The 14697-nt window shown below is 36.0% G+C and overlaps 1 protein-coding gene across 1 annotated transcript in view; it reads right to left on the reverse strand.

The window, feature by feature from the left end:
• Positions 1 to 9441: 9441 nt before the first annotated feature.
• The window catches only part of LOC120262052 (transformation/transcription domain-associated protein-like), a 29900-nt gene continuing 24644 nt past the window's right edge, over positions 9442 to 14697 (reverse strand). The window contains exons 28-35 of the mRNA XM_039270105.1: positions 14333 to 14623; positions 13761 to 14237; positions 12345 to 12776; positions 11949 to 12227; positions 10814 to 11213; positions 10581 to 10729; positions 9968 to 10174; positions 9442 to 9717 (exon numbers count right to left, since the gene is read on the reverse strand). Of these exons, the coding sequence (XP_039126039.1) occupies positions 9598 to 9717; positions 9968 to 10174; positions 10581 to 10729; positions 10814 to 11213; positions 11949 to 12227; positions 12345 to 12776; positions 13761 to 14237; positions 14333 to 14623 (2355 nt within the window). The 3' untranslated portion in view covers positions 9442 to 9597. The remainder of the gene's footprint in view (positions 9718 to 9967; positions 10175 to 10580; positions 10730 to 10813; positions 11214 to 11948; positions 12228 to 12344; positions 12777 to 13760; positions 14238 to 14332; positions 14624 to 14697) is intronic.

The raw sequence follows: 14697 nt of genomic DNA on the forward strand, positions 1-14697 counted from the left end.
AATTTTAATTCCATGTTTAGAACATGAGAAACTTCTCAAACATAAAATGGTAATCAAACAAATATTAAGAGTTGAAAGATATGTATTTGTTAAGCTAGCTTATGCTTGTATGTACAACATCGATGCGAGTTTATGTATTTGGAAGGATTGTACATGTATGCTTGCACATTCTTGAAATTTTAAGGGATGTGCGAAAGATGGCTCTGTATGGGCTATTTTTTTAAAATCTTGTATGCATTTAATGTTATATTTGTATTAGAAGTAATCTTGAATTGAAAATTGTTGTTTTTGTTAAAATTGTTAAACTTCATGATAGTTAGATTGAGTTCATTGTGCATGGAGTGTGCTAAATTCATGTTTTTTTATTCGTGATATTAAAATGTAAAAAAAGGGTAGATGTATGGTTTTGAATAGTGAATTGATGAGAAATAATTTGTGATGTATGGTGTTGAGTAATTAATGTTGATGAGGTTGACAATCCGAAGCATGTGTGGCTTCTTGAAGATGTACATCAAGATTCATGGAGCTTTGGAATAGATGGATGTCAAAATTGATTTTGTTAAGGGGATAGATATGCTTGTTCTGCAGATGAAATACATGAATCTAACTTGCATATGTATTGTTGGTGGATATTTTGTTAATGTTGTTAAAATTAAGGAAGTTGGACAAAATTAAGTTAAAATAGTTACATGTATGTATTCAGTGAGTTAGGAGATGATGTTAGTGAAATGAGAAGAGGGTTGCATTAAGAAAAAGTGCACATTTCCTAATAGGTTAGTCAATTACTATAGGTTATTGTTACAATATCATAGATATAAGGCTCCAAGATAAAGTCGGTTCATAGGTTATTGTTACAATATCATAGTTACATGTATGTATTCAGTGAGTTAGGAGATGATGTGGTTTGTGGTTTAAAAAACACTCAAAATACTCAAAGAACATTCACACAAAACAAGCAAGAAGGAGACACACAAGATTGGTAACCCAGTTCGGCATCCGCTCGCCTACGTCTAGGGGCCAAGCCCGGAGATAAACAATCCACTAAAAGATGTGAAAATACATTAGTATAAACACTTGTCACTCACTCTCTCAACAATAAAAATCACTACCCTCTCTAGATTATCTAGTACTCACACACTCTCCTTCCTGAGTCACATACAATCTTCGAGCAAGGTAGCTTATATAGACGCCTCAACGCCCCAAAAATAGCACATACCTCTTTTAGAATCTCCGCGGCTGCTAATTTAAAAACCTTCCGAAATTAGCTGTTGCAATTTTTGTTGTAACATAAGTTGGAACATGGCCCTTACTGCTGACTTGACTGAGTTCTGGTTACGTTGCAAATCTCCCGATCCTGACTGCCGATAACTAGCCTATCTCCTCAGTTCCTCATCACACAGTTCCCTCATTAGGGGCGCACGTCCTTGTGCGTCTTCATGAAACTTACTAAACTTGATCTTTTAATTCATCCAAGTTTTGGCCTTCAAATCTTCCCAAGAATAGATCTTCAATCAATCATCTCAATCATGCCAACAATAGGCATGTTTTCAAATCTTGCCCTTAATAGTCTTCAATCATCCTTATTAAGGTTTCTTCAAATCATACTATCAATAGTCTTCAATCATACCATTGATAGGTATTTCTTCAATTAAGCTCCATCCATATTTAGTCTTCAATCAAATCACCTAAATATGGTCTTGATATGATCTTGTCTTCAAGATGCAACATATTGCCAAAAATAATTCCACCAAGATCTCCAAAATATTTTGCTTTGCAAGCCAAGATTTCTTGCCATACAACCATGCTTTTCATGTCATCAATTATGCCTTGTCACCATGTTTGCTACATCATCTTGACTATGTATCAAATCATACCAATAATAGTGCGGTTGTACTAACAATCTCCCCCTTTAGCATAATTTGACACAACTACTTCTGCACCCAGACTGACGCCTATTACAACATTCTGTTACAACATTGACTGGGACACAGACTAGACTGACAATGTTACAACTTCCAGTTACAACATAAACTGGACAACAGAAACCAGGATTGACACAAGATTACATCTAGTCGCTAACAAAGTACGGAGAGAATACTATAAACTGCAACTAGTGAGACAAAATACGATTAAACATAGAGAATTGACAAACATAAAAGTGTTTAAAAGAAACAATAAGACTAAATGTCCAAATGTCCAAAAAAAAAATAGTCAGTCTGGTGCTAGCAAACTTCTCCCCCTTTGTGACACAATTGATGCCGAAGTCTTCATGAGTTGTTGCAAACCTTGTTACACCTTTTCCGGCAACTCCCCCAATCTTCAAGTTTCCTGGTCATCATCTCCCCCTAAATCATGGCCATCAGCTCCTTTCTTTTTCTTCTTCTCGAGAATTTCCAGCTGAGATAAGATCTTCTATTTTTGCCTGGCAATGATAAATAATTGTGCAGAAAGTGAGTGTTGCATTCTCTCCAAGTCTTTTAGTTGCTCCTTTAAAAGCTTCTCATATTCTTCTTCAATGTTGTCGCTTAAACCTTCATCTTCTTCTGCAAATGGAGGTATGGTGATACCCTACCAATTGACAAATCAATCCTCTTCTCAAGTGAAAACAATTTCATAGAAATCTTCAGCTTCTTGATAGTAGTTACTATTTCATCCTTGGCTTATTATATCCCATGTTGAATTTCTCCTAGGTTGAATTTCTTTCCATTAAGAGCTTCATAATCTTCGCCAGTTTTCTTCTTCTTTCCCTTGCATGGGGAAGATGCCTTTTTCTCCCCCTTTTTTTATTGACTTCTTGCTCTTCTTCATTGGCCATGGACTAGGTGATTATTCTTCAACTTCAACTTTATGATCCGAGAATGATTTTCTTGTATGCTTTTTCACTGTCTTCTTCTTCTGGCTCCTGAGTGTTGGTGCAATCTTCCTCTTCTTTGAAATTTGTTGGACCTTTGCTTGCAAAGGAATATTGTCTTAACTATGTAAACTCTCAGATGTTGCATCTGGTGTTACAACTGTTGTTGCAACATAGTCTGAATTTTCTCTAGTTTCTCTAGTCTTCGTTAATTTTTTAATAGCTTTTCTGACAATCTCCTCAAGATACTCTTTACTGCTTGAACATCTACTTTCATATGTCTCTTAAGACTCTTGCTTTTCTTTTTTAACCATTGGACTCTTCCCTTTGCCATCTTCTTTCCCTCCAGACTCCATTTTCTTTTCTTCATGAATGTCTTCAGAAACTTTCTTCTGTTTGCATTGATTTACTTTAGTTTCTATTTCGATTGCAGTTGTTGATCCATTCTTCTCTCTGAACTTCCATCTTCTTCTTCTTCTCTCCTTTCTTGAAGATTTAGAGATCCATGCATATGGAATACCTTGGATGACCTCTTCCTTGAAGTTGATTCTTTGGCCTTTCTTTCTTCTTTGAACAACTCCGTTATATGTTTGGAAAGCCATACCATGGGTTCGTTTGATACGCAAGATTTTAAGGGACAACACATGACAACTTTTATTGTTATGTGTTTGATTTACAAATGGGATGGGAGTACAACACAAACTACCCTATCGGTAAAGCACAACTTTTAAATTTTTTTGTACCGCTAAAACCACGGTACAAAAATTTTTTACGAAGTACAGGACAACTTATGACAAAATTGTCCCTGTTTAAAATTAAAAATTACACTACTCATTAAGAAGTGATAACATGATTTATTTTGTTTTATTTATTTATTTATTTATCTAATTATTTATCTTTTTAAAATTTATTTGTTTATTTATCTATTTATTTATCTATTTGTAATTTTATTTATTTATCTATCTGTATTTATTTGTTAGGCTTTTATTTATTTATTTAAAATTTTATTTATTTGTATTTTAGGATTAAGATATTAATGAAAGTTTGTTTGTTGTGGATTAAATGTTTTTAAAATTATGTTAATTTTTTTAAGTTATTGCTGTTGTTAGGCGTTATAAAATTTGATAAGATTTTCATAAAATATTATTGTATGTTTTTCATTATAAAATAATTATATAATAATAAAAAGGTATTATCGTAATTTACTATTTTGTGTTATGTATTGTTCAATGAAAATCAAACATAGAACAACACAAGCACTTGTACTGTACTTTAATTATTTGTACTGTACTGTGCTACTTGTGCTGTTCTTTTTAACGAATCAAACGGACCCCATGAGATTTCTTCACTCTTCTTCTGTAGTGTTGGAGCTTCTTCTCACAAAGGTGATGGAACTATACATGAACTAATAGGCATGGATAAAAACTTCTGATGCTTCAATAGGAGAAGAGGCTTTTATAGCATCCATGATCTGTGATGATTTGCTAGCCTTTTCTTGCTTCTTTAGAACTCTTTGAGCTAACTTTTCACATTTTTTGGCCTTTAGACCAATGTCCACACATCATTTCAAACAAGTTGATTCAATTCTTCTTGCATTGCAGCCATCCAGTATTTATCAACTAAAGCTTCTTTGACATTCTTTGGTTCAATAAGAGAGATGTAACATGTGTAGCCGGCCAATTCTCGATAATCAATTCTTTGAGTGCTTCTGGTTCTCCTTCCTTCAATCACATTACCAATCCCATTCTGAATAGGATGATTCTTCTTTATTCTTGAGGATGGTACAAGGCTGCTGTCTTCATTATCTTCTTTACTGTCAATTTCTTCTTTATCTGATTCTGAGATGATTTCGCTTGTTCTAACTTTAGTTGCAATATCAGTTATAATCTACTGTCTGTCAGAATCATGAGTAGTTTCTGTTGTCGTAGTTGGTGTTGTAACTTGTGTCGCAACTTCTTGTTCTGCCTGTAACTCTTCATCTGTTGATTCATAATTATGAGTAATAAGCTTGTTTGGCTCACTTGATGCACCTTGAGTCTCCATATCAGAGAGATCATCAACAACAAAATTAATGGTTTCCATCATCTTTTTGGTTCTTGAATTGAACACCCGATAGGCTCTACTAGTATTAGAATATCCCATGAATAATCCTTCATCACTTTTCTTGTCAAACTTTCCTAGCTAATCTCTATCATTCAGAATGTAACATTTGCTTCCAAAGATGTGAAAGTATTTGAGATGTGGCCTTTTATCTTTCCAAATTTCATACGGTGTCATGTTGGTTGAAGGCCGAATATACACTCTATTGATGATGTAGCATGCTGTATTAATTGCTTTCTGCCCAAAATCTTGTAAAGAGCTTCTTTGAATTCAACATAACTCTAGCTATCTCTTGGAGAATGCGATTCTTTCTTTCAACCACTCCGTTTTGTTGAGGAGTTTTTGGAGTTGAAAATTCATTATGAATCCCATGTTCACTGCTGAATTTTGCAAACTAAATATTCTCAAATTCTTTTCCATGGTTGCTTCTGACAATCTTTTCTATTTGACACTCTTTCTCATTTTGGAGTAGCATACATAACTTAGCGAAAGCTTCAAAAGTTTCTGATTTCTCCTTCCGAAAGTCCACCCAAGTGTACCTAGAATAGTCATCAACACACACAAATACATATCTTTTACCTGACAAAGTTTCTGTCTGTGTGGGTCTAATAAGATCCATATGCAAGAGTTCTAGCACTCTTGTTGTACCAATGACTTCCACTACTTTATGAGAAGCACGACTTTGCTTTCCAAGTTAACAAGGTCCGCATACACCATCTTCCTTTTTGTAGCTTGGGCACTACCTTAACCGCTTTCATTTCTGTAATCTTCATTAGGTTCCGGAAGTTCAGATGTTCGAGCTTCTGATGCCAAATTTCAGTGATGTTGCAAGATGTGTTATAACAGACTTCCAATTTCTCTAGCAAATAGCAATTATCTGAAGATCTTGAACCAGTTAAAATATACTGACAAGCTTTATCATAGACTACGCATCTGTCATGAGTAAATTTTACCACCAGATTTTGATCACATAATTGACTTATACTCAGAAGATTTGCTTTCAGTCCTTCTACGTGCAGAATGTTTTTCAGTCTTGGATATCCAGGAACCATCAATGTTCCTTTTCCAACTACTTGACCTTTTTGACCATCACCAAAAGTCACATGCCCAATTGGACATTCTTTGTAATTCATCAAAAAGTCTTTGTCAACTGTCATGTGTCTTGAACAACCACTGTTAAAATACCAATTGTCTTTTGAGGATTTTTTCATTGAAGAGTATCACACTAGATCTTCTTTTCTGACGCATATCTTCTTGCTCTTTCTTCTTTTCTCTGGTATATGGTGTCTGCCTCATATTTTTGTCTTCTTTTATGTCTTTCTTCATCTTCCAACATCTTGGACGAATGTACCCTTTGACACCACAGTAATGACATGTCAGAATCCATTTCTTTGCTTTTCCAAATACTCTACCATTCTTTATATCTTTCTTTAGTTTGATAACACTTAGGTCTTATATGGCCTCTTTTTCCATATGTTGTCTCTTCTCCTTATTATACTTTCTCTTGTTTATATTTTTGATCATTTGATAGAACACAGCCTGCTTCAACTTTGCTTGATTTGCTATGTTCATCAATTTGGCATTGAACACGCCTATCGTCTCATCTTCTCCCATCCTGAGATTCTTGAACATGATTGTCAACATTTGAAGTTTAGATTCTCTTACCAAGTTTGTACCTTCATGAATGGTTTGAAAAATCCCCCAAGCTTTTTTGGCGCAATCATAGGTTGAAACATACTTGAACTGGTTCTCATCTACTCCTCTCGAAAAATAGTATTGAGTGATTTCCCATTAACATTTGCTTTAAGCATATCTCCGAACTCCAGTTACTCTTCATTTTCATAGTCTCGTTCATGTTTTCATTAACTTCGATTGCGGGAGACCATCCTTCTTCCACGGCTGTACATACACTCTCATCAAGAAATTTAATAAACGCCTTCATGACGTGCCTTCCAGTATGGATAATTTGATCCATCGAGCAATGGTAGTCGTGTGACAGAAGTTCCTTATTTTTTAGCCATTAATGGAACTTGTTAGGACCTCGCTGACTTTAAAACCAAAGTGAACACGACGACCTAGGCTCTGATACTACTTGTTAGTTCCGCCGATGTGGTTTGTGGTTTAAAGAACACTCAAAACACTCAAAGAACATTCACACAAACTAAGCAAGAAAGAGACATACAAGATTGGTAACCCAGTTCGACGTCCACTCGCCTACGTCTGGGGGGCCAAGCCCGGAGATAAACAATCCACTAAAAGAGATGAAAATATATTAGTACAAACACTTGTCACTCACTCTCTCAACAAAAAAGATCACTACCCTCTCTAGATTGTCTAGTACTCACATACTCTCTGTCCCGAGTCACATACAATCTTCGAGCAATGTAGCTTATATAGACGCCTCAACGCCCCAAAAATAGCACATAACTCTTTTAAAATCTCCGCGGCTGCCAATTTAAAACCTTCCGAAATTAGCTGTTGCAACTCCTGTTGTAACATAAGTTGTAACATGACCCTGACTACTGACTTGACTGAGTTCTGATTACGTTGCAAACGACCTCAAGACCCATCAACCTCTCGGTCATGCTTAATTCGAGTCAGTGCAGCCAAATCTCCCGATCCCGACTGCCGGTAACTAGCCTACCTCCTCAGTTCCTCATCACACAGTCCCCTCGTAAGGGGCGCACGTCCTTGTGCATCTTCATGAAACTCACCAAACTTGATCTTTAATTCACCCAACTTTGGCCTTCAAATTTTCCCAATAGACATGTCTTCAAATCTTGCCCTTAACAGTCTTCAATCATCCTTATTAAGGTTTCTTCAAATCATACTATCAATAGTCTTCAATCATACCATTGATAGGTATTTCTTCAATTAAGCTCTATCCATATTTAGTCTTCAATCAAATAAATATGGTCTTGATATGATCTTGTCTTCAAGATGCAACATATTGCCAAAATATAGTTCCATCAAGATCTTCAAGATATTTTGCCTTACAAACCAAGATTCCTTGCCATGTGACCATGATTTCCATGTTATCAATTATGCATTGTCACCGTGGTTGTCACATCATCTTGATTATGTGTCAAATCATGCCAATAATAGTACGATTACACTAACAAATAAGCCATAGGAGGATGGGGCTTAAAGTGGCAGAAGTGAATTGAGACTTATGAATAAGAGGATTTAAGTTAGGGATGGCAACAGGTTGGGTCGGGTGCGGGTTTTATTATACCCGTACCCGTACCCACTACCCGCTAGTATACCCGAACCCGACGGGTTTTAAAAACTCCAACCCACACCCGCACTCGTCGGGTAATCGGGTACCCGCGGGTATACCCGCTCCCGCCTCCATATTAAAAAAATTAATAAAAAATATTTTTTTTATAGAAAAATAACTTAAAAGTAATTATAATATTTTTATAAAATAAAATAAAATTATTATAAAATTACAAGACTAAACAAAGAGAAAAAATAAAAAACCCTAAATTTTTAAGTTGTAGAACATATTAGTGTATATATATATATTATATAAATATTTAAGTAATTTTAATTTCGGGTCGGGTACGGGTTCGGGTACGGGTATTAGAATTCCCATACCCGCACCCGCACCCGTTTCATACAAGTCGGGTTTTACCCGAACCCGACCCGAAACCAGGTCAATCGGGTTTTACCCGTCAAACTCGAGTCGGGTCAGGTCGGGTAGGGTCGGGTTTAGGTATTATTGCCATCCCTAAGTTTAAGTGCCTTGGTGTAGTATCACATGTTTTATAATGTGTTCAACCATTTAATTATTTGTTCTCTTATATGATTTACATGTGGTTTTCTTATATGATTTACAAGTGGTTATGACATTTATATGACTTAATTTTTTTATTTTTTATTTTTGTTCTTAAAATTAGATATTTAATAAGAAATGTTTGTTAAAGAATGGGCCCGAAATAAAGCTTTTCATATAATTTAAAAACGAAAAATAAAAAATCATGTCTCTTTTTTCCCAAAACTAAAAAATCACAAGGTTTTTTTCTTTCTGGAAAAATTTCCTAATAAATAAAATAAAAAAATCCGGTGTTATCCGCACCTACCCAATTTGCCATTAAACCTCTGCATTGACGTCTTAGTTGATTCTTCAGTAAGACATTTTTTCTTTTGCTGGGTTTTCTTCAACCAAAAACGAAAGATGAGCTGAGGCCAGCAAATAATTAAAAACACCATAGAAATTCGTAAGGGAAAAACAGTAACGAGAAAGAAAGATTGGGAAAACAATCACTTACCCAAAGAAAACGTCGACAGTAGAATTCACACAGGCGCAGGCAGAGCCCATCATACTCTGGAGTCTGTCTTCTTAACCACTCGGCTCCAGCATATCAGCTGTTTTTATTTAAATATTCTTTAATTTAATTTATTAAGAAAGCCTCACAAAAACACGGCAGATTTTGCACAACCTTCCAACCTCCATCCAACCACGCCAAAAAATTTGACAACACAAATTAAATGAAGCTGAAACTAAGTCACATAAAGGATAAAGAAAACAGAGTGTTATTAAGCTAGTCTGAGGATTTAATTATTTACAGTGACTAAACATTTTTGTACACAATTGCAGGGGTGACACAACACAGACTGTCAAAACCAAGGGTGGCTGACCTTCAGAACCAAGGGTGCCATGTTGGATCCATCATGCATAAATTCCTCGGTGACAATGCTGCTTCAACTAGATCAGTAACTCCTCTCTGTACCGACTGTGGTGGATCAGTGGTGCTTTCCTCCTGCATATAGTATATATATATTTATATTTAAGACAATTAAAAAGATTATAAAAAAAGTGGTCACGAAATTCAACACAAGGAAAGGTATGAGCAATTTATAAACTCATGGATACTGTAAATTATGTTCAAGAACCAGTTGTTAACAGCAAGGGCAGTTTCTTCAGGTATTAGATCAGAGAACCATTCAAATATCAGGAAGTTCACTAATTTTAACCAGAGTTGTTACATTCATGGAAATGTTTAGAGATACCTCTTCAGTGAAGGACTGAGGTGCAATTCCTTTGATTCGGCAAATAACATGGTCCACGTTGGTCGTCACTTTCTGTTCAAAGTCCATTTGGCCGATTCCACCGGCAGCTACTGTTGATGAAGGCATCCCAAGTGGCCTTCGCCATGACCAAGATAGCAGCTCATCACGGAAAAACATAGCCAACTGATACCATATATGATGAGTTTGCTGGAAAAAAGAAATATTTCTCCAGGTCAATTCTCCAAAACAAGAAGGTGAAACAATCCAACATAAACAGCAAACAAAATCCAAAATTAGCTGCTTTGAACTCTTCTCAAGCCTTCCTACATAAAAAGCAGTCACTTTGGAAAAAATTTTCTATAAATTTAGTTATGGAAATTTCAGTATGATAAAGAAATAAGCTGAATTGCATTTTCCCTGAGGATCTAGGATATAAATATTACACTTGTCAGATAGATAATTAAATTAAGTGAAGCCAGTACCATCTTCCTGAATTTCAAAGAGCTCCATTATTTTTGACAAACGAAATCTTGGAGGTCCAACTTAATGGTTTACCAGAGGATTAGATGGTAATTATAACAAAATAATCACAAGTAGGAGGAGAATGGCCTACCTTAGGAGAAACCACAGACTGTGCAGCAGCACACATAGCGGACACAATAAGCCCTTCGACTCCAAAATGTGAAAAGAATGCTTGCATATTCCTCGTAAGCCTAAAGGGGACAGGTTCATTGAACTCAATCATCCCATTTGCATCATAGGCTGCACGAAAAAGATAAACCTAAGCATTCAAAAGAACAACACAGATGGTCTAATGACTTCAAGAAGTAGCACAGGACATCTAACCTGGATGAAAGTCAATTTGGAAAACTTTGCCAGTATTCTTAGCAAACAAAGTTTTATTTGGAGATCTGCCCCCAATTTGTAGCATGTATGACATAAAGCAGGACAGCGCAAGCTGGATGGCAAATTGCTTCTTGAATGTCCAAAGAAGATTACCACTTGGAAGGGTTTTGTACATGTATTGGGAGAAAATATTGTCATTAACAGTTTTTATTATGTCGTTATAAGCTTGCATACGGAGCTCCACTACTGCTTCAGGTGAGACCTGTCCAGAGATTGCTTGATTGAGTTGCTCCTTAAAATGGGTAATAGGCGTATCTGCCTCCCGATTGTGTCGTGCACAATTGATCTCATAGACCTCAAGGAATGTGCTGTACATCAGATCATCCTCTACCATTCGCACCTGAAGAATGGAAAGAGTATTAGTTCACTTAGAGAAATATAAATACGCTTTATTGGATAACCTCCAGATTATAACCATTGGAACTGGAAAGCCCTTGCCATATCAAAGCCACTTCCAACAAAAAACCTTCAAATAAATTTATGACCTTAGAGTGCCCATTACTCCTTTTATCACAAACAAATTATTACCCAACATAACTACTCACAATCTTTTTTTATCATCTCTTTCTCAATACACAGGCCCAACCTTCACCATCAATGCTTGATCTCCACCAACCAAAACCCATAACAACTCACCAAAACTATTTTAATAAAAAATCTCTACTTTAAGTTAAGAAATAGTGGGATAGAATCAACAATGAAAGAAATATTGATTTCCACCAGGATATAATGAGAGAAGCAGAAAAGAATAATATTATAAATGATGCTTGGAGTTTTGACTTTTGTGGAGGTGACACGTACAAGGGATTCTGCCACAAAGAAAGAAACCCTAACTTCCACATAACATAATAACACAAATAAAATTGGAAAACCATAACAATCCGTTAAGTACACAAATTGTCCTCTGAACTAATAAAGCACAGCAAGTGGATTTATGGAATGTGTCCAGAAAAATAAATGTTAAAGACGAAGTAGAGGAGAATTAGCGATATAATATAAAGCAGGGTTTCATATGAGAAAAATCCTTCCATTTTTCCTAAAGTTTCACTAAACCAAAAGAAAAAGAGAGTTTCACCTGTGACCAAACAGGTATTATTATAGGAGTATGGATTGTCAGATGGCGCCGCCTAGATTCTTTGTGCTTATCAAACATTTTATTCAACACTCGGAAAAGCTGTAGTACACGTTCATCACTTCTTGCATTTGGTGTTAATGAAGTCTGAACATTGAAATGCCGTTGAGAACCATCAGATCCTATAAGTGTCAGACGCCGGGAAGTGGTACCATGCCTTCGAACGGTTGGAATATCTGCTCCAACCCTATCTAATTTAACTGTATGATCAGGTGCTACTTCCTGAAAGGACGAAAATAAATAAAACAAAATGTCACATTAAGAGAAAGGGGCAGTAACAAGATGCATCTTTAATTAAGACAAAAAAGTGAAAAGACGTCAACTAGATTATAATTGGACCTGGTCAGTAAAGTATTGTCCAGGAATCTCCACATCGACGGCATGGAAATCACGCAATACTTTACTTTCTTCCTCAAGTTTTAAGACGGCAGGGAATCTGTCTTCAACATTACTCTGGAGAACATTCTTCCAGTGCTTCAACCGTTCAGTCAAATCTGAAAGAGTAGCTGGAAATGTAGTTGTACTCTCTGGATCTAGATCACGCTCAAAGTCTTGCTTATATTCTCTCACAAAATCAACATGCTTGTTGACTGCATCTGCTGAAAAGCAAGCTCTACAAACACCTGACAGCTCCTTCTTAAGAGACTGAGGAACTTCAGCAGTAGTTGCGGTAGGATACTTGTAGCAACGGTGTAGAAGTGCATTAACTACTGCTAGAAGCCGTTCTTCTGGCAAAGTCACAAATCTTGAACCTATTTCAGATAGGAAAACCTGCAGCAAATTTCAGACATAAAAAAAGCAGAAAACCTTGTAAGGATGTTAGAAAGATCTACTATTGGTAATATGGAATCCTTGTATAGCTCATAATACAAACTTATAAGCATTTTTAATACATAATAATACATAATTATAAACTTTTCCAATCTTATCAGTGTGACCTTTGAGGGCCATCTAAAGCAGACTTTCAGCCAGTAAGTAAATTGTAAGAGCATCATAAACTTAATGCACACTATCCATTATGAACAAAAACAAGTGAAACATCTTGAATATTTAAGTACCTTATTAGTTGAATATCTCAAAGGAACATGACAATTCTTGGCATCAAGCATCATATTCCTGTGCACTATGTAATCATATTTCTGCTGCTCTATGAACACAACTTGTTAACCTAGGGTTAGCAAATTTGATTTATTGCTCATGATTAGATGACTATGGTAATCCTTAATTTTATTCAGTTCAGGTGATAGTTTCATGCAGGCTATAAAGATAAATTTATTGAGCAATAATTCTATGAAAAATTTCCACTTTCAATTACTATTTCATGGCATTTGACAGTGAGATCATATTGAAGATCTAGGAATCTTATTAATATATAAAATATTGCATGATTAAGCATTCGGCATTCCTATACACACATGAATTGAATGTTCCTATGTATTTAGATGAAAATTTCCATAAATCATTTATAAAGAAATAATTTGCTATGAAATTAACGAACTGGAATAAATATGTTTCACAATAACCTAAACCTTCAAGAAGCACACATGGAGATTTGTACAAGACAACAAACAGAAAACTAACACATAAGAATGCGAATCTCCAAAACTTTGCTGGTGGTTTATGATTATACTGTTGTTAACTCAAAATTTTGATGGCACTGTAAATGTTGAGTCAAAATAATCCAAGTAATACTTAAAAGTTTATCTCAAACAGTGAAAGCTAACACTAAATCAATCCTGCAAGCTAAAACCTTACCTCAAGTTCACTAGCCAAATTGGGATGCTTACTCCGAAGAGCCTCCATTATATCCTTAGCAGCATCAAATCCACTAGCAGCAGATGCTACCCAACTAAGTGCAGCACTACGCCTCAATCCAATTTGAGCATTTTCAGCCATAGCTGAAGAGCTCTGTGGTGGCTGGTCATGTCCATTATTGCCATTGCCTTCTACAGTAGTAGCCCTTTCAGATTCATTAGCGTGTGAATTACCCACATCATGGGATCCACCAACACCACCAGACTGGGGACCTTGATGAATTTGACCTTCAGAAGAAATCCCTTGATGATTGGAAGGCCTTGCACTTCCATCAACCATATTATGAGTACTAGGAGCAGCCCCAGAGATGTTCTGTTGCATGCGCTGCTGAGCTAAAGCTATGTTCCTTCCAAGTTCAGACTTACTAGCAACATCACGACGCTCCATTAAAAATGTGCGCAACCAATAATATAGAGCCTGCATAGATCATCCAAAAGCAAAAGTTTTTGCATAGATGTAAATCTCTTTTTGCATCAATTTCCCCAAAACCAAAAATTTCTTGTTGCACCTACCTGTGGATAGACAGTAGCAATTTTTAGCAGCACAAGTTTGCAGTGTGGAGCTTCATTTCTTTGCAATGAGAGCAGTAGCTGTGGTATCCAAGAAAGCCAAACCCAATGTGGTATCTGGTCCAAATATTTATCAAATGTTCTACCAACTGGTTTATCAGGAGTATCAAAGCTAAGAAGATAAAGAATCCGAGCAAGATGACTCCTGGAGTTTGAGACCCCATATTTGATTCCTTGAAAGAAGCAGCTCACGGCATATTCCAACCATAATTCATCACGTGTCTCTTTGTATATCTAGCAAACACATAACTTACAGTCAGTTTGACCACACACACACGCCAAAGAAACAAAGAAAAAAGCAACAAAAT

Source organism: Dioscorea cayenensis, chromosome 5 (assembly GCF_009730915.1).
Source record: "Dioscorea cayenensis subsp. rotundata cultivar TDr96_F1 chromosome 5, TDr96_F1_v2_PseudoChromosome.rev07_lg8_w22 25.fasta, whole genome shotgun sequence".
NCBI classification, from domain to species: domain Eukaryota; kingdom Viridiplantae; phylum Streptophyta; class Magnoliopsida; order Dioscoreales; family Dioscoreaceae; genus Dioscorea; species Dioscorea cayenensis.